At 40.0% G+C, this 27928-nt stretch overlaps 1 protein-coding gene across 1 annotated transcript; it reads right to left on the bottom strand.

Annotated features, from left to right (window-relative positions):
* Window positions 1-13472: 13472 nt before the first annotated feature.
* Window positions 13473-27544, bottom strand: dusp7 (dual specificity phosphatase 7). The gene is made up of 3 exons (XM_033966814.2): window positions 26701-27544; window positions 23927-24355; window positions 13473-20344 (listed from the first exon to the last, which is right to left on the bottom strand). The coding sequence occupies exons 1-3, from the start codon at window positions 27095-27097 to the stop codon at window positions 20028-20030; spliced, it is 1143 nt and encodes a 380-aa protein (XP_033822705.1). The 5' UTR covers window positions 27098-27544; the 3' UTR covers window positions 13473-20027.
* Between the last annotated feature and the right edge of the window lie 384 nt (window positions 27545-27928).

The raw sequence follows: 27928 nt of genomic DNA, 5'->3' as shown, positions 1-27928 counted from the left end.
CAGCTCCATTGACTCAGGCTCCAATTCACTTTCTACTGAAAAACTATCGCTCCTCTCTCTGTAACTGCTGCTGTCAGGCTTGTCATTTTGGTCTTAAAATGTTTGTATTAATTCGCGTTACATGACCCTGGTGTTTTTATTTGGCTATTTTGTCTGCAAATAAAAATATGAACATTAATAACAAACCAATGAGGCACCTTCTTTCCGAGAGGTTGCTCCCGCTAGCAAGAGGTTTGATTGATAGCGTTGTTAAGAGACCGCTCCCTGCTAAACCAGCGGTGCAGACGGGAAGGGGCATTGCCTTCAACAGCCTTGCTCCGAATTGGCTCTTTGGTTACTATGATATGATACTGGTAGGAATTCTGAATATGGAACCCAGCTTCAGATTCACTCTTACAACAAGCTTCATTTGTGTGGAGCCAAACACTGTGGATGTCGTCACACTCACTTAGTTCACTTCTTTATACAGTCTATGATGATAAGTTAGGACAACAAAACAACAACATTAGAAACAAAAACAAACAGTCAATCTCCAACAGAATTATATCAGTCTGAAACTGTCTAACTATCTAATTACAGATTGTGAATGCAGCCTAATGATGCTTTCGCCTTTAACACTGACACTTTTTCAGATGATCACGGTCGCGTCTAAATGCCATCATTCATTCTTAATTCTTGGTCACAGTGAGCTCCTTCTAAGCCACAGTTGCCCCAGGGTAGACTGATGGAAGCATGGCCGTCAATCTGTGCCATTGGTCACATCACTCTGTCACACACCTCATTCAGAAGTAAGTGAGACGGTGAAGTGTTTAGACCAAGGGCACAATGGCAGTATTAACTTCTAATTCTTTGGTCACCCATAAAAATGTGTGTTCTGCTGGTTTGGGCATTTAATCTCTGCTACTGTTAAGAGGCGACATAATGCAAGACACTTCACATCAGTCTGAATAATCTCATGTGATACTGGTGTAGAAAAGGGAAAATGATAAATACAGTACATTTTAAATAGAGTTTGCATAATTTCAACAATGTAACCTATTCATGGGTTTCAGCTTACTGTTATATGAGACATTTTGAGGATTTTTTTTACCCTTTCAAAGAAATGCTCCATGAATCATGATGAACTAATGCATTAACTCATGTACCATTATTAGATAGTGCGACCAATTTACTTCAATCTCTATGGCAACCAGCCTGATTTTTCATCATTCTGAAACCCGTGGATGGCATAATTGTTTGAGACATTCAGTAAATGTTCTTTATAGCCATGTACATGTACTTGTCATTTGACTTTCACAATGACGTTACTGAGTTTTGATCAAATAATCTAGGTAATATATTAATAGTTAAAGCGCATATGCCAGAGTTTTATATTTTTTTGGTTTGGTGGGTTGCCCCCGCGACCCGGTCCCGGATAAGCGGAAGAAAATGGATAGTTTGGTGGGTTAGAAGCTGTTCAAATCCCACTCTCGACATAAACATTATTGGGAGAACAGTCAGATCCAATGACTCACAGCTGCAATTCCAGTTCTTACAAATGAATGCTGTTGTTGTGTCCTTGGGCATGACACTGTGTCTGCGTACACTGGTGTTTATGGGAAAAAGTTGAGAAGAAGAGTACAAAAATACAGGAAAAAGCTGTGAATTCTAGAGGTAAGATCTTAAGCCCGAGCCCGAGCCCGACCCGACCCGAATTTCGGGCCGGGTCGGGCCTAAAATGTCAATCATTACGTTCGGGTCGGGTTGGGCTCGGGCTTCTCTCTACCTGACTTTTTAAAAAATAAATATATGTTTATAAAAATGTATACTAAAACAATGTGTGAATACTAAACTTAGGAATACTTGTTATAAAAAAAAAAGTAATTTGGATAAAACAGAGAAGGCGCTGTAAGGTAACTGCTATTTAACTACTAAACAGGAGCCGCAGAGCCAGAGCATACTCTGCACACGTGAACGCCCCCTCTTCCCCTCCGCAAGTCCGCATCTATTTTGACCTGGTATCGCTGATATGGAGCAGCAAGAAGTAAAGGATAAACTAAAGACAGGGGAACTGAAAAGGCAAACACGCACCGGCAAGAGTGAGGTGTGGCTTCAAATTGATTGTAGAAAATGCTACAGAAACTTTCGTTGGCTTCGCTGAATGTAGTAAATGTGGCGCTTTGCTTTCATACAAGAGCAAAAAGACTGGCACCTCGACGCTGAGCAGACATTTAAACAGCTGTACTGGCAAAAGTGATGATCGTCAAACATCTATATTATCATTTGTCCCAAAGACCACACCTCTTCGCGCTGAGCAGGCCATCACAGACAAGTGCGTGGACTTTTGCTGTCAGGACCTTAGACCATTTTCAGTAGTTAGTGGCGAAGGTTTTTTATTAGTAGGCTTATTTTTACGCATGTTTAACTTTGTTTGGTTCTTTATTTTTTTTATTTATCCTCACAAATAAAATATGAAATTTCGGGTTTGCTTCGGGCTCGGGCCTGCAAATCAAGTTAATTGGTCGGGCTCGGGCCGGGTCAGGCTTTAATACCCGCGGGCCTGGGTCGGGTCGGGCTGGATTTTTTAGGCCCGATCTTACCTCTAGTGAATTCTAAAGATTACCTCTCCTCATTAGCACCAACTCTGCAAATTCCATCCAATTAATAATAATAATTGCGTTATTATTTCTTTTAGTCCAATCATAACTATTTTGCCCGTGTTAACACTATGGTTGCTAGGTAACAGTTATGAAATGATCTCTACATATGTCATATCTGCTGTCTCAAGTTCCTTCCTGAAACTCTATTGATTGCACATTGTCTATCCATAGCATAGCCTGTTCTCAGCCCATCGCAGAACATCTCATAATAATGGTGTTTTTTTGCTCCGAGCTCCTGTCACGGTCGCTGTCAGAAGTGTAGGGCTTGTTAGCGCAGTGAGCGAGAGGGAGGAGAGGTCTGACCCTGTCACCAGCACAGGTAAGACAAATGCACCATAGCTCTGTTTAGGAGAAGGCCAAGCTGCAGGGTTCATACAGGTAAAAGGAGTGGAGACGTAACGATGCAGGAGAGAGGGAGAGTTCAGTCTATCACTCAGCGTCTATAAAGCTAACACCATTATTTTAAAATATATGAGATAATTTAGGGGAGCTAGCCACCTAACGGTCTCCATAGTGATTTTATTTGCCTGGAGTGTTCCGCAGTACGACATTAACCATATCTATGTAGCATTTATTCACTTACAGGTGTTTTATAGCTCGAAAAAACCTTGAAACTTGACGTGGGGTTGGTTTTCTGTAGGTGGACCCTGTAGCTTCAGTCGCACCCTGCTGTCTTTAAGGTGGATAGGTTTGGTGCTATACTGTGGAACATTACAGACAGAATCATAACATCTCCATGGAGACGAGGTTATATTGCAAATTAAATCATATATTGTGTTCATCTGCGTGTGTTGAACCTCATATGTCAGCGAGTCCACAAATATGCCACGTTCGTACTGTTATTTAAGTCTATACAGTCATCAAGTTTAGTATACAGCTCAAGCACATTCATTCTTGCTGAGAAAGACAGAATTATATTGAACTTTGTGCCAGTTTTTATTTCATATGTATATACAGAAGTCTTAGCCATAAACCAGAACAGCACATCTACTATAAAACAGTTAAAAAAGCGAATTCTTCCTTAATTCTGAGCTGCCTCGGTCCTGAACAGATTGTAAAGTTTGACATCTTAACAGTTTCTTGCACCAGTTGAAATGATAAAATAGCCTTAGATTAGGTCCTTATACACGTCGTACCTCTGCTGGCTGCTGTAGAGCCCACTCACTACTGGTCTAATTATGACTCAGGTCTGGACCACAGAGGAGACCCGGAAATGTAGTTTATAATGATCCACTGCACACACCAGCGAACATACAACTAAAACAGGAAGTATCTGTCACTATGTGAGATAATGAGGGAAGACACATACAGGAGGGAGGGAGGGAGGGAGAGGAGGGAGAGGAGGGAGAGGAGGGAGAGGAAGAGGAGAGAGGGAGAGGGAGAGGAGGGAGAGGAAGAGGAGGGAGGGAGAGGGAGAGGAGGGAGGGAAACGAAGAGGAGCGAGGGAGAGGACGGAGAGGAGGGAGGGAGAGGTGGGAGAGGAAGAGGAGGGAGGGAGAGGAAGAGGAGGGAGGGAGAGGAGGGAGGAAGGTAGAAGAAGAGAGAGAGTGAGGAAGGGAGAGGGAGAGAGGGAGAGAGTGAGGAAGGGAGAGGGAGAGAGGGAGGAAGGGAGAGGGAGGGAGGGAGGGAGGGAGAGGGAGAGAGAAGGAGGGAGAGAGAGAGGAAGAGGGACAGAGTGAGGGAGAGAGACAGAGAGAAAGGGAGGAAGAGGGAGTGAGAGAGATAGAGAGAGGGGGAGAGAGAGGGAGAAAGAGAGGAAAAGGGAGGGAGGGAGAGGGAGGGAGGGAGAGAGAGGAAGAGGGAGAGATGGAGAGAGAAAGGGATGAAGAAGGAGAGGGACGAAGAAGGAGAGAGAGAGACAGAGAGAGAGATGGAGAAAGAGAGGGAGAGAGAGAAAGAGAGAGGAAGAGGGAGGGAGACGGAAAAAGAGAGGGACGGAGGGAAGGAGAGAAAGAGAGGAAGACAGAGAAAGAGAGAGGGTGATAGAGGGAGGAATAGGGAGGGAGAGAGGGAGAGAAAGAGAGGAAGAGAGAAAGAGAGAGGAGGGAGGGAGAAAGAGAGAGGTAGAGGGAGAGAAAAAAAGAGAAGGAGAAAGAGAGAGACAGAGGAGGTTGAGACAGATCATTGCTTTTCAAACTGTGGGACGACTGCAACAAGTTTGCCACTATGCAGTCCTGTTTTAGACCCAATTTACAGCCTAATTTGGACATGGTTTTGACCTGATTTGGTCATTGTTTTTTCCTGGTAAAGTCCCGGATATCCCTGGGTTTCAGAATGAGAACAAATTAGGACCATTGCTATAGCGACTGACAGTTTAAAACAAAATAATATTGTCATGGCCACATTTTTATACAGCACTTTTCCACCTTGAAGGCGCTCAAAGCACTTCAACCATTCACACACACATTCATACAACGCTGTACACAGACACCAAGGCAAGCTAAGTGTCTTGCCCAATGACACAACTACAACATTCATCTGTGGAAGCTGGAATTGCACCACCAACCTGTGAGTCAGTGGACCTGCACCTCAAAATGGTGCATATAACTGAACGGAAATTGAAGTGCTGGTCCCACAGTATGACATTCACTCTATTCAGTCACAGGTGTTTTTATTATTACTCAAAAATACCTTCATAAAACATAAGTGGGGTCGACTTTCCACAGATCTGACCTGTACCTTTGCTTGCTGGGTTTAAACTTAAAGGTATACTGTGGAACATGGCAGATGGCATGTTTTGAGATACACAACAAATGTTTTATTTTATTTTATTTATATTGGATTATTCATGAACTTCTCAGTCATACTCAGTTATTATTCACATATACAAAAATATAAACTGGCTAGAATGGGAATTGGACCACCAAATTCTGGTTAATATCAAGCATAAACATTGAATTAAACGGTCTTGGGTAATGGAAGGAAGAGAGGACACGTATTCAAAAGTATATTATCCATTTAAAACAGGAACTGAGAGGAATTATCTGGCTACACAATTAGTCCCATTTGATGAAGGCAGAACACGCCGAGCACATAACCAGATTAGGAACGTGGAGGGAACATTCATGATTATTTTCAATGCTCCGGGGAGCTGCCGTCCACGATTCACAAATCCACCACTAATAATAAATCTGCTGGCATTCAACACACGACACATCTGAGCAACAAAGAGTCCCCAGTTTAACACAGAAAAAAAACACTGGTGCAAATTAAAATGATAAACCATCTCGAAATCACAAGGACTGATGCAAACGCAAAGATAATATTTATGGTTTCAATTTCCTGTTATCGGTGCCATTTTGAGGACTTTTCATTCCGAAGATTTTATTTCGAAATGGTGCAATTATTCCATTATGAAAGCCACAGACGCCATAAAATAATGTGTTTTATAGAGTGGATTTCCGATATTGTGTAGATTATAAACGCTCACATTATTATACAGCGCTTTCCCACTTTCAAGGCGCTCAACGCACTTTACATCAAGGAAACACTCACAGATTCACGCACACATTCATACGCCGGCGTACGCAGACACTGGGGGCGAGGTGGGTTAAGTGTCTTGCCCAAGGACACAACAACAGCGTTCATTTGTGGCTTCCCTGTTCATTTGTATGTCATGTGTCAATACAACGCTGCACGGGTTAGACAAACATTGACGTTGTAGCAAAAGGCAAATAAAGAATAGATGTGTCATACGTGCTGCTGTTGTCATGTGAACTGTTAGAAATCTGAAAAGCGTAAAGTCTCTTCTGTGTCCAAAGCAGACAGCATTGTGGGAAAATTTAACAAAAGCCAGAAATCAGCTGTGAAGTTGCAGTTGAACCTGGAAGTGACACTTAAAAACTCTATTATGAGCAGGTCTGAAATAAATATTCACACTAATAACTAACTCGTTTTCAAGAAATATTTTTAGCATGGTATCTGAGAGGTTTGTGCTCTCACCTCGAAGCAAAAAGGTTCCAAGTTCGACTCCCGAGCAGCCTTGGTGGGTTTCGTTTGGTTTGGTCACTCTGGTTTCTCCCATCAACCCCAAAACATGCACAATAAGTAAACTCCTTCAGCTAAGATAGTCCTGACCAATTCTAACTCAAAATCTTGAAATGTGTCCCCAGACGGTGGCACTGCGTCTCCCACTGCGCTCAACCCAGCAGCATTGAAGCTTGGTCAAATGCAGAGGACAAAAGTCTGTCCAGTAAAGTGTACCTTATCCTTTAATAATACAAGTTTAGAGTTTTGTTTTTCCTTTTTGGCTTTGAGTAAAGTTTATTTGAGGTCAGTGACAGATGATTATACAACGTGGTGATAATCTATGTGGGTCAGTCTGAAGCCGCTGACCAGCTCCACCGGCTCGTCTGCTAATAGAACTGTAATGTTTAGCCATGTGAAGGTCTCCACTTACACTTCTCTTTATCAACACTTGCATAATCCAAATATATGATAAAAACATGTGCTACCCGGCAAACTCAACAGAGCAAACAACGGGGCAACATGAGGCGAATGGTTACATAAGTACGCAACTACATTCCTCAAGTTCACATCATTCATTCAAATTACAGCTCTTATCTTTGTCGTTTTTTCAACTTTTCTGTCACAAACTATGACAAATATTTATCACCAAAACAAGGAAAACACAAAAACCTGATCTATGCCCTCTAAATTTGACCCACATGATCACACCACAGGCCCGCACAATCCTGTCTGTGTCTGGTCAGTGCTGAGCTCCACACTTCCACTTCCTGTTCCTGTCGTCATGGTAACAGTAAAAGAACACTCATTGTCGACGCATCAGGCACAAAATTATTTTTATCTCCACTTCCCCGTCTCTCTCTCTCTCTCTCTCTCCATCCCTCTTTTCTCTCTCATTTTCTGCCCTTTTCAGACTTCATTTTCTCTCTTTCTTTCCCTCCTCTTCCTCTTTCCCTTTGTTTTTCTTTCTATTCTTTTTCTTTCCCTTCTTTTTTCATGTCTCTCCCTCATATTCTCTCTCTGTCTTCCTCTCTCTCTCAATCCATTCTCTACCCCCTTTTCTCTCCTTTCTCCTTCATTTCTCTTTTCTTTTTTCTCGCTCTCCCCTGCTTTCTCTTTCTCTCTCTGTGCCCATCTCTCCCTCTCTCTTACTCTTTCCCTTTGTGTTTTCTCTCTCACCCCCTCTCTCCCTACCCCTTCTCCTTGTCTCTCCCGTCTCTCTTCTTCGTCCTCTCTCTCCTTTTCCCCACTCAGTTTCTGCCTCCCACTCTCCTCCCTCTCTCTTTCTCCATCTCTCTCCTTCACTCCCCACTCTTTCTCTCTCTCTCTTTTACCTTTTACCCTTTTACTCTCTTTTACCCTCCTCCTTCTCGCCTTATCAACTCTCTCCTTCGCTCCCCTCTCTCTCTCTCTTTTGCCCTCTTCCCTCTCTTTTCCCCCTTTCTCTCTCTCTCTCTCTTCTTCCATCCTCCTTCATCTCTCTTTCTCCATCTTTCTCCTTCGCTCCTTCTCTTTCTCTCTCTGTCTCTCTTTTACCCTCTTCCCGCTCTCCTTTCTCCCCTTCTCTCCTCATCCCACTCCCCCTTTCTCTCTCTCTTCTTCCAACCTCCTCCCTCTTTCTCCTTTTCCCTTCCTCTCCTCCACCATCCCTCTCCCCCCTCTCTTCCTCTCTGTCTCTTTTCCACCTTCCTCCCTCTCTCCTTCGCCCCCCTCCCTTCTCTTCCTCTCTGTCTCTCTCTGTTTCTAAATTCTGGTGTGAGCAGCACATAAAGGTTGTCCTCAAAAACTGTGAAGCTCCAAAAAGCAGCAGACACAGATTCAGTGAAACGACTCACAGTTTTATTAATGTACAGTATTTTCTGCACAGTGACTTTTACTGCATGTACTGTACTGTAATGTATATTTAAAGATGCACTATGTGACTTTTCTGTTGAAGGGTCCACTCAGGTGGTGGACCCTTCAACAGAAAAGTCAAGAGACATTAATGCTTTGCTCTCTATTTATTCTCTACCACATTTTCTCTCCTTTCTTCTTGATTTCTCTGTCTTATTATTTCCTCTCTTGCTGTCCATCTCTCTCCCTGTTACTCTCTCTCCCTTTGTCTTCTCTCTGTCACCTCCTCTCTCTCTCCCGCTCTCCATGTCCCCTCTCTCTTCCTCTCTCCATGTCCCCTCTCTCTCTCAGTCTCTCCGTGTCTCCTCTCTCTCTTCTTCTCTTCATGTCCCTCTTCTCTCTCCTTCTCTCCATGTCCCCTCTCTCTCCCTCTCTCCATGTCTCTTCTCTCTCTTCTTCTCTTCATGTCTCCTCTCTCTCTTCTTCTCTTCATGTCCCTCTTCTCTCTCCCTCTCTCCATGTCCCACCTCTCTCTCCTCTTCTCCATGTCCCCTCTCTCTGTGTCCCCCTTCTCTCTCTCTCCCTCTCTCCATGTCCCCCTTCTCTCTCTCCCCCGTCTCTCCATGTCCCCTCTCTTTCCTCCTCTCCATGTCCCCCCTCTCTCTTTCCCTCTCTCCATGTCCCCCTTCTCTCTCTCCCCCGTCTCTCCATGTCCCCTCTCTCTCTATCCCTCTCTTCATGTCCCCCCTCTCTCTTTCCCTCTCTCCATGTCCTCCCTCTCTCTCTCCATGTCCCCTCACTCTGTGTCCCCCTTCTCTCTCTCCCTCTCTCCATGTCCCCCTTCTCTCTCTCCCTCCCTCTCCCTCCATGTCCCCCCTCTCTCTCCTCTTCTCCATGTCCCCTCTCTCTGTGTCCCCCTTCTCTCTCTCCCTCTCTCCATGTCCCCCCTCTCTCTCTCCCTCCATGTTCCCCCTCTCTCTCCTCTTCTCCATGTCCCCTCTCTCTGTGTCCCCCTTCTCTCACTCCCTCTCTCCATGTCCCCCCTCTCTCTTTCCCTCTCTCCATGTCCCCCCCCTCTCTCTCTCTCTCTCTCTCTCTCTCTCCATGTCCCCCCTCTCTCTCTCCATGTCCCCCCTCTCTCTCCTCTTCTCCATGTCCCCTCTCTCTGTGTCCCCCTTCTCTCTTTCTCTCTCTCCATGTTCCCTCTCTCCCTCTCTCTCTCCATGTCCCCCCTCTCTCTCCCTCTCTCCATGTCCCCTCTCTCCCTCTCTCTCTGTCCTCCCTCTCTCCTCTGCTGTTATATTCATATTCTGTATCTTCAAACCAGATTTACATTGACTTACTTTATCCAAATCATGTATTAGTTCCATTAAATCAAAATCTAAATAACCATAATACTTCTAATCATTCCAAAGTTGTCATAATCATAGTAAAAATATATAAAGACGCACTATGTAACTTTTCTGTTTAAGAGTTCACCACCTAATGTCAATATCTATCTCTATAAACACAAACAGGTGGCATCACTATGTCAAGTTATGACTTTTTCTTTTCCTTTCAGCTTCTCTTTTCGGACTAGATCAGATCATTTGTTTCTACAGGCCACGATTCACATAATTATATTCATTAACTCAATCTGCAGCTTTCACATTTGTCATAACATACTTCATTTTACATTTAAATAAGTGAAAACATCTTAAATCTCTTGCAAAGATTAAATCGGGGGAAAGTTCTGACTGTAGAAACAAAAAGATACTCAGAACTGTATTTTGCGTACTTTTCATAGTACATAAATAAATATAAACCTAATGTAAATATACTCAAAGACTGCAGTTTTTTCATACTTCACTCTTCTCTTCCTGTTGCTCTTTACAATGATCCCTCTGAACAGAATCCTGCTTTTTAAACATAACTCTAACCCCAAATCTAATCGCAAATTCAATACTCAGAAAATACACAAGTATACGTTTCCCTCCGACGGTGCAGTGCTCATTTGTGGGTTTCGAGTGGTTCCTCCTTCTCTGGTTCTGGTTTTCTCATGTTTGACTTTGACCCCTCGTCTCTGCACAAACAACAGTCTGGGCCTTATCTGTGACCTCAGCTGTTCAGGACACTCACTCAATCACTCTAACACGCTCCATATGTTTAAAAAAAAAATACAAATACAGACGTTAAATTATTAATAGGCCACATCTTTGGTAAAGGTCATAAAGTGTCACTGATGTATTGACTCAAAATGGAGGGATGGTAAGTAAACAGGCTCATTACAAATACAAACGTTATAGTAATCGAGTAAAGTCGGGTGTAGTTTTACTTGTACTTGTATCTCAGGGTATATCTAGCATGTAAAATCTAAGAAGTCCCAGTTGTCTGAACGCACACAGCTGTCTCGCAACTTACAAAAACATTACACACACACATTACGTCATTACAGCAGTGTGTCGCCTAATCTCACTGAAAATATATGGATTTGGGATGAAATAATACAAATAATTTCAGTTTTACACAGTTTAATTGATCAAGTTTGGTATGAAAGAGTCATCAAAACTAGCGTAAATATCTAGTATAATGAGTAGTACTTTTCCTGTGTACTTTTTTACCTAAGCGCACATCTGACCGCAGTACTTGCACTTGTAAATGAGTACTTTATTAGCCATGTAACTGCAGTGTTACTTGATACGCTGTTATTCCAGTAGACTCTGTGCATAACCTCACTGTTATCATCACTACTTCCTGTCCAGTTTTATCTCTATGAAGTTTTAGCAGAGTCACGCTAAAACGAATAAATATTTAAAGACAACGCAGTGGATGTCACTTACAACATGTCAAAAACTACACAAATAAAATAAATACTTCAACGGAGTACTGTGTTTAGAACGTTGGAACGCTAATTTTGAGGCGTAATAAATATTAAAACACCACAAATTAAAGTATTCTACATCGGGCAGTCTTTATTTTAACGCGTTTGAATTTTACTAGGTTGTTTATTTTACGATTTTAACAGCTAAAAGTTGATTAGTTGTTCATTTTTAGATTTATTTACTCTCAATTTCAGTTATTTTGTTTGATCCCAGCCCGCTCAAACGTAACCTGCAAACCCACATCGCAGAGACGGTAAGTCGTAGCTAAAAGTTATGTACAATCATCGTTGTGTACAGTTTGCAGTTCCTTTTAAGGACACAGTTTAAGCGTTGCATAAATTGTGTTGTACGTGGGGTTGCCAGGAAGCACCGTGTAATCCCTCCGCTCATTTAAACTCTGCCACTGTAATATCCTGCCCGGTTAGTATCGGCCGCAGGGACAGCCTCGTCGTGACACAATAAAGGGGAAGTCATAAAAGAAGCTGAGCAATAGATTTTAATGGGTGAATTAGTGTTACCCGACGTATAAACATGAACGTTATGCTGTAAACAGATGTGTGTGATAGTAGCAGGTTAAATATAAAGGACGCAGCAGAATAGTGTGTATAAGTAAACACAAATAAGACGTGAAATATATAGTATTGCTGTGTTTGGTGTTTGTCTTTGTGATGCACTTTCTGTAGTGAAAAATACAGTTTACAGCTCAGACTGAAAAAATAAACCTGATTTTTTTTATATTGTAGCGTTCCGGTGTAAGGAAACACACCGAATTTCTTCTAGTTGTTTATTTTCTGAACACAAGGGCTATTGTCGGTCGTAAGCCGCGCCAAAACAAGAGCAAAACAACAGCAGATTCAACTCACTAGGGCCGGTCTCCAAACAAACCAGGAACTGACCAACAGGACCTTCAGATCAATGTGTCGGCAGAGCAAACATCAGTCAACATAGCTTTCATCAGTCTAGTCCAGGGCAGCTGTGGCTACAAAAGTAACTCACCGTCCCCGAGTGTGGAGTGAATGAAGAGTGAAGTGAATTATAAATGCTGATTACCTTTTCAGTCTAATATATTAAGAATGTGTAACTTTTGGTAATGAGATTTTAAATTAATGAATATAAATCATCAAGAGAAGGGTTGCAGGTAGCACTCTAGGGACTCCCAGACTTTTAACTCCCCAGACACTTCCTCCAGATGTTCCCAACCAACCAAGAGACAAACTAATCCCTCCAGTGTGTCCTGGGTCGTTCCTGACATGTGTTATCGATATATATCCTTCATATTCTGTCACGTCTGTCAAGTTAGTTTTCAAAAACCTAAACCCAATTTCTGATTTGAGTAAGACTTTGAGGCGATTTTCACAGCTTGAGGATGAATTCCAGTTTTCCGACTCCCCTTGAAGCAGCACAGATTCATATTCTGTGTGATTCACACGCAGCAGAGCCTGGTATTACATGAGATTGCAGAAGATTGTGGAACAAGTGTCAGATGAGGACAACATTATGCAGCGCTTTCAAGAAACTGTCAACAGCTCAATAATACTGTCTGTAAATGTTGGCACAAACGTGGGGGGGACGTTTTGAAACGCTGCTGTGTGGTTTAGACAGAGGTTTGATGGTTCAATCTCTGAACAGTGCTGCTGTCGTGTCCTTCAGCAAGACACACTACACCACAATGCCCCTGAATAATGTTTATTTTATTTAAATGTCCTCACCAAATAAGAATAAATTAATGCACTTCATAAATATCCCTATAGTTCTTTATAAATTATAGGGATGAGACACAAGAGTAGGTCCATGAAAATATTTATATTTTAAAATTTTGTACTTTTAGGATTTTAGCACCACTTTTTGAACACTGGCTTCTCAAGACATGTAACCCACCAACGCTTCACCCGTTTATTTTGTAAAGTTGAGTTTTATGAGCTTATACTCATGTTATAATGGTTTCTATTAATCAAGTTGTATTTTGATTGATTCATGCATATTTGAATAATCTGTACTGTCCTGAATTTGAGTCTTGAGCGCACTGAAAACTGTTGTTTTCACCTACCCCCTATCCCCGCCCACTTCACTATACTCTGTGATTGTCCAAAATATTCAGGCTCTGGGCCTCTACTAAATACTAAATAAGCAAAATGTCTTCTTTTAAAACATGCAAATAACAACTTCAAACATGTTAAAGAAAAAAATATCAATATTTATTTGCAGTATAAACATGTGTATTCATGTACTGTACAATACATGGGGACAATCGTATTGGTTCAGTCACAGAACTGCCCTGGTTTATCATGCCTCATATTTTACACAGACAGATTGCATTTTTAAAAACTGTTTACAGCACAATACAAAACAGCGATTCAACCAGAGTCTGAAGCTGTAACATAATGCAAGAAAGATGCATTGTCAAAAAAATCCCTGAAAATTTCCTCACTGAGGTAACGTTTTAATCATTCACTCCACGCTCCTGCTCTGCACCGTCCCTTATACACGTCCTCAGGGCTGGACGATAACACACACGCACACTGACACCAGCTCCATCTACTATTTCACTGGTTCTTCCCAAATCCCAACTCATCTTTTGGTCAAAAAATGTTCTGTATTATGACATGGAGAATTTAACATTTGGAATATTTTGGAAATGTTTGTGTTTCAGGATACATTAAAGCTGCACTCTGTAACTTTATCAGTAAAGGGTCTGCCACCTGCTTTTCTCCTTGAAGATCTTTTGAGTTGCCAAGAATGTTCCACGGTATGACATTAAACATATCTGTTTCCATGGAGACAGGAATTGACGCCACAAGGCCAAGTTACAGGTCAGATCTGTGGAGAGGCAACACTGCCCAGTATGAATGCATGTTCTTTAAGGTATTTTTTAGCAATAAAAACACGTGTAACTGAATACATACAAGATGGATAAGTTTAGTGCAATACTGTGGAACCTTCCATGCAAACAATAACATCTCCACGGAGATAAGCAGATGGTGAACCTCATAAAGGTTACATAGTGCACCATTAAAAAGGAAACAATACACAGTTTTCAAGATCATTATCTTAATTCTGGTCAATTTTAGTCTTTACTATAAAGGCACATGAACACAAACTTCAGGTAGACTGAAGATATTTTCAAGCTTTCTGTATCATGTTGTTTCTGTGTTAATATGAATAAAACTGAGGAATATAAAATGCATTGTATTTCTGAATTGAACTGTAACTGTCCAGTGTGCAGTTTGTTACCGCCAAACCCTTAACTCCACATACTCCTCTGTGAAACATTCTTACCAAAGTGTAGCTACAAGTTTAAGGACACAGAAACTCTCCGTTCCCATGATCGACCAAATTTACAAAACAGAGAAAGACAGATTTTCTCTTTCATTATTACAAAGACACAAAACACCAGAAAACAACTGAAGATGGGCCACTTGGTCAGTACAAAAATGTGAAATCTCAATCCAAAGTTGTGAATGACCGAGACCCCAGTGTTGTATTGTAAGATGGTGATATGATTCTGATGGTTTAGTCCATTCAAGCTATGTGTTTTTATTATTATTATTCTCCATCCCAGGTGCTATAAAAGGAGAGGAACTTTTGCATATAAAGTCATAACATGTATAATAGATATATATTCAAAAGGCCACAGGAATAGCATAGAGCACATTATATCCAAACAAGACAAAAACATCTGGATTCCTCTGTGGTAGAGTAGGAGGTGTGTCCACAAAGTAAGAATTGGACATTTGAGATTTTTTTTTTTGTCAATAACTCAAAATTTAATGTTGAATTTGGGAAAAAATATGACTTTGCCTTTGCTTTACCATCTTAATACTGTATGTCTGTTGAGTAAAGACGCAGAGTAAAGCTTTTCTAATGGAGCGTCTATCACCTTCTTGCCTCTACGGAGATGTTATTGCTCCGTTTAGGATGTTCCACAATATGGCATTAAACCTATCTCCATGGAGAAAAGCGAATGGTGCTGCCTGGCCAAGTTACAGGTCAGGTTTTTGGAGAAACTATTCAGTAATTGCCCAGTTGTTTTGTGTTTCTGTGATTTTGGTTGGTTTTGATATTAACAGTATCAAAACTATGTAATAAAATCCATTAGTATCGGGTGGACATTTCTTTGACAACCCTAGCCTTGTATAATATGGTAAATAAAAATACCTTGGAGCAAATTTATATATTAAAATATATATCAAAATAATGTTTCTTGCCTCCCTGGACACACCTTGTACATCCCTGTGAATCAATGGCATGCTTTGAATCAGCTCTTCTTTGGACACGGAAAAAAATCAGTCCACAAACTGTAAGAGCCTTTATACTTTTCCAGAAAATTTGTACAAACAAAAAACAAAAAAATCTACAAAATTCTGCGTAAAAGTTTGGATATATTGCAGAGTAACAAAGCTGACCTCGTGTGACCCGTGACTTATTCAACAAACATTTTACATTTTACAGGTTTATAGTGAACAGTCAACAGTTATAAGAACAGTTATAAGGCCAGCTATGACCAAACACTACTCCAGTTTGTTCCCTTAAAAATCTCACTTCAGTTTCCTTTTGACCTCACTCAAATTACAGCTTTAATTTGAATGTTTTTGTGTGAATAGTTTGGCTTTTTTGCTATAACACTGTAAAGGTGCACTATGTAACTTTTCTAGTGAAGGGTATACCACTATTGCTTTGCCTGTTGTTACACAGTATGGCATTATACTTATCTATTTCCATGGAGACAGGTCGGAGAGTTTGAATGCATATTTTTCAAGGCATGTTTTTAAAATGAAGACATCTGTGGTTGAATAAAGACGTGTTTAATGCCATATCGTGGAGCATTTCAGGCAAAGCAATAATATCTTTACAGAGACATGGAGTTGGTAAATGTTGCACCAGAAAAATTACAAAATGCCTCTTTAAACTTCTTTTAAACTGGGTGAAATTGCAAGATAGGGTCAACATTACTAACCGCGGCCAAAGGGGGTCAGTAGAGGAATGATTAGATTAAAACCTGATCTCTAGAACTATATATGTATCATTACAAGGGCCTTAGACGCCAAAATAATCCACAGTGGGCATTAGTTTTAGCGGGATTTAAAACCTATGTTGTTGAAATAATGGAGAACTGTCGATTTAACATTGCGAGATAGGGCCAGATGATTTATTCTGATCACTAGGGGTCAGTATAAGAGCAAATGTTAGGTGGAATCTTCATAATAGTAAGGTATAAGGGCATTGTGGCTTCATTTATTAAGAATTTTTCCCATGGTTCACTTCAAAATCGTAACCATTGCGAAACAGGGATAATCGACGTTGACTAGTTGAGTGATACTAGTTACTCTTCTGTCAAATTAAGTGCTCGAAATTCGTGATTGCAATTTAATAACGCTGTTTATGTAAATCAACAAATGAATCAAATGTTTTTCTTCGGTGCCAGAGACGCCAAAATAATCCACAGTGGGCGTTAGTTTTAGCGGGATATAAAACCTATGTTGTTGAAATAATGGAGAACTGTCGATTTGACATTGCGAGATAGGGCCAGATGATTTATTCCGATCACTAGGGGTCAGTATAAGAGCAAATGTTACTTGGATTCTTCACCGTAGTAAGGTATAAGGGCATTGTGGCGTCATTTATAAAGCATTTTTCCCATGGTTCATTTCAAAATCTTAACCATTGTGAAACAGGGCGACTCTACTTTGACTTGTTGAGTGATACTAGTTACTCTTCTGTCAAATTAAGTGCTGGAAATTCGTGATTGCAATTTATCCATGTAAAAGGACAAATGTTTTCCTTATCGAAAATACTGATTAATTTCAAAGTGCTAGAATAGGGTCGAAGAAACTCGCTATGCTAAAAAAATCTAACTTTACCTGTCTTTTTCTCTTGATTTAGCTGTTGGCCAACCCATTCAAATGTACCAAAAAGCACACAGGACCTTGGCATGCTCAGGTATACAAAATATGATAGATCTCTTTACTATTAGCTCTAGAATAAAGTATATAAATATTTCATTTTCAATATATATCTATGTTTAGTAATACCCAAGGCTTAAGGGTGATCAACTCAATTTTCTTGGATAAAATTTGGGGATTCATTTAAAAAGAAGGAAAAAATATATTAAGTTTTTTTTGGCCAAAGCAATGAAGAAATTATGAAATTTAAGTGCAGCTATAGAAAGCGAGACCAGTCCCAGATTAAACTACTAGAAAAAGGTCAAAATAGTATTTAAAAGAAAAAAATACAACATAAAATACTGTTGCTGTTAAGATAAATGTATAGGGCCAGGCGAATTGGGAGGAATTGGATCTAGTTTGCCATAGTTGAGTAATTTTGGCAAAAAGTAGTGGGTTTAAGCTATAAGGAAGATGATTTAGTAAAAGCCATATGCCGACAGTAAAGAGCTGGTGATAAGGAACAGTCCAAAGTTGGGCAACAGTCACATGACAGGAAGGAGGAAGTAGAAACTGGGTGAGTAATTATGACAACACTTTGGCATTACTACACACTGCAATTGGGTAAGGCATAGTAACTGTTCACATCCTTACGATAATAAAATGGATTGCTTGTCTAATCCAACAATGTGCTAAAATAAGAACGGATATAAACACTTCCCTGGACATTATATTTTAACACTTGCGAGATAGGGACGATTTCATACAAGTGTTTTCAAGTATGCAGTGGTGGAACAAGTGCTCAGTTTTGTTACTTTAGTAAAAGCACAGATAATAGATGAAAAAATACTCAAGTAAAAGTAAACACATGACATGAAAAAATCTACTTAAGGAAAAGTATTAAAGTACCTGTTTAAAAATGTACTTAAAGAGTAAAAAGTATAAGTATTTCACGCAGATTCAGCTTCAAATGTACTAATTTTGATAAAGATTTATGCGTAATTTTGATCAACTGAAACAACTGAAGTGATTGTTTCTTCTAGCTGTTTTTATTTGAATATTTTTGTTTGCTCAAATTATAAACGTGTTAAAAATAAACCCCTTGGCTTTTTCAGCAGGTCTTGAACAATCATAAAAAATACTTTTACTTTTCAGTTCTGTTCAAAAATGTAGTGGGGTTGAAAATATTGATATCTGCTCTCAAATGTAGTGAAGTGAAAGTAAAAAGTATCCACTGTCAAATCTACTCAAGTGAAGTACAGATACCTACAATTTATACTTAAGTACTGTACTTTACTACTTTTTCTTTGTTACGTTCCACCACTGCAATTATGTTTAGTTCAAGATGTAGGTGTAAAATTTAGTCTAAAGGTCTATTTTTGAAACTGTGATTAACATTATATACATTAACAGCTGCTCTTGTACTTGGTGTTGCAACGTTGAAACTTCCCCATTGTGAATGAAAGAAAGGCTCTAATCTTCAAACCTGATGTAGCAGTGTTTAGTAATGCTTAAGTGTTTCCGATCATGTAAATTTGGCATCTCCACTTGAATAGTCAGTTCTAGTGACTAACCCTATGGGCGCATCTCCTCAGTGGCTGGTGGCTGGTCGTGCTCAGAGCTGTTCCTGCTCCCTCCCCACCTCCGAGTGCAGCTGTCTGGGCACGTCACGGCTTGGGACTGGCCTCTCCTCCACTCCTCTCAAACGCCTCTTTATCTGCGCGTCAAGTGCCAACAAGTCAATGGCACTGTGCAAACCGCATTAGGTCATAGTACTAAGCTAAAATGGATGAAAAAATCTAGTTTAAAGTGCATATGACAGGTTCTAGGTATTAGGATTTTGGTGAAGTTTATCATTTTAATTCTTGGTTGGACATGGGGAGTAGATAAACCTAATTACACGACTGTTACTTAGCAACCATAATGTAAACAAGCGCCAGGACACAACAGTTATGATTAAACAAAAAAAAGTCTGCATTTTGGATGGAATTTTCCATATTTACGACATAGGTAGAGGTATTTTGTTTTAGAGCTCACTTCTACTTCCTGTATCTTTTCAACTTTTTACACAAACTGCCACTTAACTGATGTAACACTATGATTAACTTTTACCACAGGTACTATCCCACTCAACCAAGTAATAACTGGAAAAACCTAAAAACCTGTCATATGCACTTTTACTACTATAGGGATGTTGGACTTGCCACTGTTGTTGAGTGGTACAATCGAAAGCCATTATTTGATTAACGCTTTTGGACAAAGATAAGCTTCTATGTAGTATACTATATAGAGTAGTTATATATAAGATTTGTGTGTAAATACGCAAAAGTTACAAAAATGCATAACGACATACTGGTTAAGGACTGCTACAGTATGCACCATCAGTACATACAGTACAAACATACATACATCGTTAATGAGAGTTAATTCCTTGGTTTTTAAAAACTTTTCCATAGAGTGACATAAAATCCTGGATTCTCCACTTGGCACCAGTCAAATTTATACAAGAAACACAATATTATGTCCATTAAAACCTGTGCAGTGCTGATCCCATGTTACTGTATATAAAGCTTTGCAATGTCTTCAATAGCCACTGGTCTATTGTAAGTTATTGTAGTCAACTTAGGCCGGAAATATGGCCATAACCTTTTAGCATCTCTCTCGGTTAAAAATCTTCTTCTTAACTTGGCATCTTCTCCCTTCAATGGCGCTTTTGGATGCTAGCCTCTTAGCGTATACGCTACAAGAGACCAAAACATTCACCTAAACTGCCTTGTATACCTTTATAATAGGCAGCCACTCTGAGTAAAGCCATACCCTATTTTCATAAGGTGAGATTCAATTGGTTTTCATGTAGACTCCAGCGTATCCAGTTGAAATACGTTGTGATTGGTCGGCGTGGTGAAAAACAGCTGGTCATGGGGCGGAGTTGATGTGTGGTTGTCGCAAGGACTGTTTAAGCCAAGAGTTCGCTCAAAATCCAAAAGTTGGCCCATGAAGTTGAAATTGGGAGAGATGTTGGACTTTTTGCGTTTGACGAAATCGTAGGCATCGTTGAGGGAGAGGTTGAGCTTTTGCATCAGGTAGGCCACGGTGACGGTGACGGAGCGGCTGATACCGGCCAAGCAGTGGACTAGGATGCCACACTTTTTGGAGCGAGCCTCGTCTACAGCAAAACAAAGAGGAGACACAAAAATACCAAAGGTTAGAGAGATATATCACAAGACCTAACGGCTGGGGCTGAATGACTTGAGGAAAAATAACTAATTGTGATTTTTATGACAAGCATTGTAATTAGATTTGCAAGTTCACATTTTAAAAGCACTCAGAAGAATTGACTAAACACTCAAAGGCCAATGAAATGACAAACTAATAGAAGAATCACATTTCAGAACATGTTTGAACAGATCTAAACTACAGGGTTAGCAGTTTTTTATGCAGAACAAGACAGAATATTTTTGTTGTATGTGAAGGAAATTATGGTACTTCAAAAACTGCAGCATATACAGTTTGCTAATTGTATCCATTTAAATTTGATTTGATTACAATTAATCTCGCAGCTTTACAAATGGCTAAAGATAAAAGTGCACCATGTAACTTTTCTGGCTGTGTGCCTGCAATCTTGTCTCCATGGAGATGTTACTGCTTTGCCTTGAATGCTCCATTGTGTGACTCTAAACTTCTCTATCTTGGATTTTATTAAAGTGTTTTGATTCCTTGGAAATACCTTCGAAAATTATAGATTCTTTCTACAAGCAGTGTTCGCCTCTCCTCAGATCTGACCTGTAACTTAGCTTGGTGGTGTCATATGCTTGTTTCCATGGAGATACATAATTTTAACATTACAATCAAACAAATAACACCTCCATGGAGACAAGCAGGTGGCAAACCCTTCCCCAGAAATGTTAAATAGAGCACTGTTAGATTTCTTGCTAATATCACTACTACCACTAAGTCAAGCAGTAAACATAAAGAATAAATCCCACTAGATCCCTTTTACATCCAATAACAATGAACTTGTGTCTTATGATTGTTTGAAGCACAGTTTGTCAATGACACCATTCACGGCCCTGATGTCTTCTCTCTTTAAGAATGGCGCTGGCTTCCTTCTGCTCTAAGGCTCTTACTCAACAGAAAACCTTGAATAAAACCCATGCATTATTTACCATGCACCTTTCCACAGCCAGGCTTAAGTGCTTCTTTCATCCTTATCTCTAGTCCTCTCCCTCCCTCCCTCTCTCCAAATTCTCCCCTCCCTTCGCTTTCTCCCTCTCTCGTTCTCTCTCTACAGCCCTATGCCCATTTCCACTAGCGCTGTCACAATACTAACATCTCAAACTCGATTTCGATACCAAGGAGAACGCTGGGTTAGTCGGCAGATTAGTGATACAAATCAATAATGTTGTTGTGAAAGATATGATGATTTTTATACTAAATATGCCCGTTATATTTTTTCATGAGTTTCATCTTCCTGTTGTAGGCACCATTTTGAAGGTCTTACCATTAAAAAGAAAGGATCATTTGTGATAAATTCTTAAATACTATGGCAACGGTGCTAACTAATGGATATGGAAAATGCTACAAAAAGAGCTGATAAAACATTTAAAATGAAAAGCCTCTCCATTTCCACATCCTCTCTCTCTCTCTCTCTCTCTCACTTGGGCAGCACAATTTTAGAAGAATAGCTAATTGCTATAGTGATTAGATTTGTTTTAAAAGTAGGATTCAGTTTACAGTGTGCATCTTCAGAGCCAATCACATTTGAGATAATCACGTGGCTTTTCATAACATGTTTTTGGATAAACAAAATTTAATAGTTTTCCCCCATAAAAACAGGACATTTTGTTGTTGGCAGAGGATATCCACTCTATTTGTGCCACTTCAAATTTTGATTAAATTTTGATTTACTGAGGAACTATACTTTCTTCCAAATCTCTCCACTCCTCCCTATGTCAATTTTTCTTTCCTCTACTTCTCCAGCTCTCCCCTCTCTCTTTCCCTGCTCTTTCTCTCACTCTCGCTCCCCTTCTTTGCCTACACTTCGCTCAGCTCTGTCTTTTGTGTTGGAGGATTGGGGTCAGGAGGAGCTAGCGAGTGGATGTCAAATTAAATTAAATATGTGATGTGAGCAGTTTTTCATTACAAAATAGGCCAAAACCAGGCAACCCCCCAAAAGGACTTTACAAGGCTCGTAAGTCAAATAGGACGCTGCGAGAGACCTGATAAATTCCTTGAAGTGAAAAGAAGAGACAGAGAAAGAGAGCGAGACTCAAATTGGCACAAACAAACATGGCTGCAGTATGATTCCAACACGATACTGGTATTCGATATCGGTGCATTTTATTGGGTCGTGTATCGGTTCCATGATATCGATCCTGTCAATATCCTGGTTGGGCCTTTAATTGGATGTAATAAGACTATTCAGTGTCTGGTGTAGGCCCAGAATGTCTCATAATGTTTGAAATGTTATTATACAAAGCTGTTCAGTAGTTACTTCCAGGATACATAACAGTTGCATAACCCAATTGGATCCATCTTGTATTTTTAGGTACTGAAAATGGCACTGGCAAAGGTATTAGTTAATATCAGCAGATTCTGTTCAGAGTTAACATTTTAAACATGTCCAGGAAAAGTGATAAAAACACTGAAATATGAACTAACAAAGTACCACAAGAATCACATTTCAGAGCATGTTTGCACAGATCTTAGATACAGGATTAGCAGTTTTTGTCCAGAATAAGACAGGATATTTCATTGTTTGTGGAGTGTAAATTACGATACTTCAAAAAACGCCTTTGTGATTTGAGTGAGATTCATCTTGCAGCCATAGCCTCCACTCAGAAAGGAGTTAAATCTTCACGTGTGCATCAGCCTCTCCAACATTTGTATCTGATTAAATGGCTGGCTTCCTGCTTCCGTAATGAGACAGACGGAGGCAGTATTGATCTAATCGTGCTGCGGAATCTAAAATGGTGAAACTGTCATCGTCTTGTCTCTGATCATTACAATGTTTGGAGGAGTGTCACATGAGTAAAGAGACAGGTTCGACTGCAGATTTAGGCCATGCATTTTAATGTGTGGTATTTTATAAGAGGGAAGTGGGAAGTTAGATAACAGTAAGATGGTAATAGTAGTAATGAGCGTTTTGTCTGATTTATAAAACTATGTCTAAATTCTGAAGATATAGCCAGTTTTTTCTTGTAACATAAAGATTAGTTATAATGATAAAGTAATAATATTTTATGACTATAAATTAGGGTCTTGTACTTATTTGGGGATTTTCTTACATTGCCAACTGTTAATTTACGAATGAACAGTAAATTACAGGTTAGTTGATATAGAAAGTACTTAAAGGGAGGAGGGTCTTGGTCTGTCACCTGCTTGTCTCCATGGAGCTGTTATTAAATGTATCTATTTTTCATTTATTTACTTATTCTTACTGTAAGTGAGCTTGCATCTCTATAGATCTGACCTGTAACGTAGCCTGGCTGGTAGCATCATGTGTTTGTCTTCATGGAGATACAGATATTTAAAACCATACAGTTAAACAAAACAAAGCAATAATGAAAAATGATATGGAGACAAGCCTCCACCAAAAAGTTCCATAATGCACATTTAAAGAAACTCTAATAACCAAAATAATGCTTTGACAGATCCAATATCAAACTAATTAATTTACTGGAGACTCAATGCATCCAAAACCTAATAACATAATAATACAATATGCACATTTGATACTCCTACTCACCAATGAATGAAATGGCCTCTGGAAAAAACTGGGATAGGTTCTGGCTCCAGTGGTCTGAGATTGGGATCTGCTTGTACTTAAAGTCCCCTTCGTGTTCAAACATGTTGGGCAGATTCGGTGTCACGTTCAAGATGTACTTGATGTTATATTTACTGAGCACATCCAGGTTGGCGGAGTCTTTGGCACAACCCAGGTACAAATAGGGCAGGATTTGGACCGGGAATGCTGGTTGGTTGCTTGGTAACGGGCTGCCCTCCGATTCAGTGGCGCTTCCTGGTTCTCGATCTGATTCTCCGTCCGAACAGTCTGAGCTGATCCGGAGACCGCCCAGACCCAGGACCGAAGCTGGGGGAGAGCTGCTGGGACACGAGCAGTCCAGGTTGGTCTCGCAATGTTCCGGGTATTCCGACTGGAACTTGTTGAAGCCACCTATGAAGCAAAAATATCAAGACTTTAAATATATCCATCATAAATATGAAGTAGTTACCATATTATAGTGTGTAATTGGGGGTATAATAATAATAATAATAATAATAATAATACGGCTGTAACTAATGATTATTTTAGTGGTAGTCAGAGATTTTTTTTTTGCTGACTAGTTAAACAATTATTTCTTTAGCACAATAATATTTTTTACATACATTTTAAACTAGATTAAGATAGAAAATACTAACTATAAACTAGACAGAGTCTTGACAAATAAAGTGTGTTATTGATTAAAAAAAACAAAAACATTTTGTCCATTTTTTTGCCATTTAGGTTTAATAATGCCACGTTTTTTGTTATAAACCATTTTTTGGCACACATTTTGAAATAAACAAAGTCTGTCAAATAATTATTCAAAGTATGAGCCAGAAATGCAAGCCTAACATTGGACATAATAGGGGTACTATTATGTCCTATAGACTATTAGGCCTATAACAAATCTATTATCCAAAACCACAACATTCAATCTACACATTAACCTGCTTTTATAAACTCAACACATAAAAACTAATAGCTTGTAAAATGTATGTATTTTGTCATTACTAACCCATTAAAATGAACAGTGAGTCTTTAAAAAGCTGTCTATTTCCAGGATACTACAACTGAGTAGGCCTTTTTTGTGTAAAACTAATTTTGGATAGATTTTTAAGCATGTTCTGGTAAAAAAAAAAAGTTACTGAACAGTCTTCCTGAAGATGTGAGACAGACCTATGCTTTGACAATAAATCCAGGCTCAAAATGGGTCTGTTCGGCTATGCATATGACTGAAAGGTTTTTATTCTGCACTTTTCTCTTTTAATGCAAATGTTATAATGGTTATTTATGTTTTGATTTGTTGTATTGTGATTTTAATGTCTTTCTTATTATGTAAAGCATTTTTGAATAACTTTGTGTACCATCTGTGCTATACAAATAAACTTGCCTTGCCTTGAACTGCCAAATCCCAATCATCCCAATGTCTAAACACAGTATCTGCTCCTTTATATAACCTACAAACGCACAAAACAACACTGCAAATTCTCCATTTAAAACGCATGAGCCTGGTCAGATAGTAGTACTTTAGTGTGGCATTTGTGTGGCGTCACTGTTCACTAATCTTCTTGGCCTGGACAGATGTGCAGCTCCATTGAGAAATCGACGTGAGGACAGCGCTCTGCTCCTCTCCCCTTTTTGTGAATGACACATCGCACCGTGCTCCGCTGCTGCTTCCAAAACATTTTAGCTCATTTCTGCGGATTAAAACCCCCACAAACCGAGGCACAAACAAGCACACATAAACTCATTTCTGTCTCTTCCCTGTCGTGCGTTTTAAGCCGCGGATAATGTAGTACTTTAGCTAACACCAGAGGGTTCGTTCATTCATGAAAAAACAAGCGCTTTTCCTACAGGAGCACAACATGGCGGAGCGAAATTGTAGCATTTTTTCCCTCATATTTACACAATTTATGTCTCATTTTATGCCATGTTAAAAGAGCCTCGATAGAATGTACTTGGGTGTGACTAAAATAAGCCTTTAATTGATACACTAATACGTTTTGGGGGCGTTTTCGTGAAAAAAAGTGAAAGTTTATCGCGACTACAACGGTTTAGCATTTAGCCTACAAGCTAATATGCTAGCACGAGCAAAACATTGTAATAACGTGATAACAAGGGTGGATTTCTTGATTTTTGGCTATTTTTGGTGATATGTACCAAATTGGTCAATACAGACAAGTTAATAAAATGTGTTTTAAGTCATTCGGTCTTTTAACATGTGGTTTTGACTTCTTTAATTGAGTACACTGGACTGAAATGTATATGAGTCACTTATAAGATATTAAGGTCATGAGGTTCAACATGATCCAGGCATATTATTGTTAGCTAATGTGCTTGATTGTGATTTTATATTGCATTTTAACCCATATACTGCAATTTATATAAACTACCTTGCATGGTTAATAATCACGTGCTTGTACAGACTTTATTGGATTACAACTATGCAGGATTGTGTTAAATAATAACTCATTGGCTGCAATTTTTGAGTTACAACGGGATAACATAAATAAAAATCTACCATCTCTAAGGAAACATGTGTGTTATCCCTACTGTTTTGTGGATTATATTTTTTTGTGCGCAAATCTAGGTGCTGATTTGCTCAAGTTGTGTTTGCACCAAAGATTTTCCCAGAATGCCCCATTTTTCAGCCATAAAACACAGTAACACTTATAATTATTGTGTTAAAACTAACTGCCATGACCAGCCCACTATCCTAACAATGCCATCCAGGTTTGCACGGTTTGTGGACTTACCCTCCAGGTAAAAAGCTTTACATCCATCGTCCCGCAGTTTGTGCAGGAGCAGCCCCAGAACGGAGCTCCCCAACCCGGACTCCTGCCGCTCAGACGCAGCCTCATCGTACAGGACCACCACGTCTGTCTTGCACCGCTTGACAAATTTCTCCTTATCCTCGTTATTGGGGATGATGGATCGGATGGGTAGGTTGCCTTTCTTCAGCCGGCGAAGCATGAGGCCCGGGATCGCCAGGTTTATCGCTGATTCAATGTGGGAGGACTCGTAAAGCTCGTGCGCTCTGCAGTCCAAAAGGAGCAGCGATCCGGCTCCATTCTCCAACTCCTCCTGTAGCCACTCCGCACTCTTACTCGACATGATCCTCACACAACCGCCTCGCACATTTTCACATTTCATCGGGTCGATCAAGTCTGTCCCTTTACCGTGACATTTAAGAAAAATCAACACGGACAAAAAGACGCAAATAGCGGAACCAAAAAATCCCACACTACCACCACTACCGCCGCGTTAACTTCCCTTCTTCTGTTCCAGATTTACACTTCCATCAGCGCATTCAACATACTCAATCTAAAGCGAGTCTTGTTGGATAAAAAAATCTGAAAACTTGCACGGATCCCAGCTATTTCTCGCGTCTCCAGTCCAAAGCGCTTGTCATTCCAGTGCGTCGGAATCCATTTACGCACAGACAGACGCAGATATCGATGCTACCGATCTGAAACCTGGGTGTTAGCACATTACGGTAAAAATACACGTGGATTTGATGCTTCTAAAGTCCATGGTTATTGTTTATTATGAGTCCGTGGTCCGTGGTGCGCCCTGGGTTGTCATTACACCACTGGACTCGCTGGAGAGGAGGCAGTGCAGGAGACTTGTCATTGAGAAAGAGGCGGAGCGAGCGCGTTTAAAGGCGCAGAGACGCACGAATACACGGTCCATTCACTGATCTCACGCAAGTTTCACCTATGGCCGGACACCATTCAGTGAATAGGCTACATTTAAAGATGTACACCGACTTTTAAGAATGACATGATTATAATTGTTAAGAATGGAGCGTAATCCAACCGTGATACTTGGACTGTGCAGAGGCGCATAAATGCATCACAGGACTTTGGTATTGAAAACGTTGATAGAGAATAAAGACATAAATCAGGTATTGTCTATTTTGAGACCAGTTTAGCTTGAATCCTGCAAAGCTCCAATCAGTTTTGAGTATGCATTTCAAGCCCT

The sequence above is a fragment of the Periophthalmus magnuspinnatus genome, chromosome 5, assembly GCF_009829125.3.
Source record: "Periophthalmus magnuspinnatus isolate fPerMag1 chromosome 5, fPerMag1.2.pri, whole genome shotgun sequence".
NCBI classification, from domain to species: Eukaryota; Metazoa; Chordata; class Actinopteri; order Gobiiformes; family Gobiidae; genus Periophthalmus; species Periophthalmus magnuspinnatus.
Note: the sequence above shows the minus strand (reverse complement) of the source record. Positions and strands in the feature narration are given on the sequence as shown.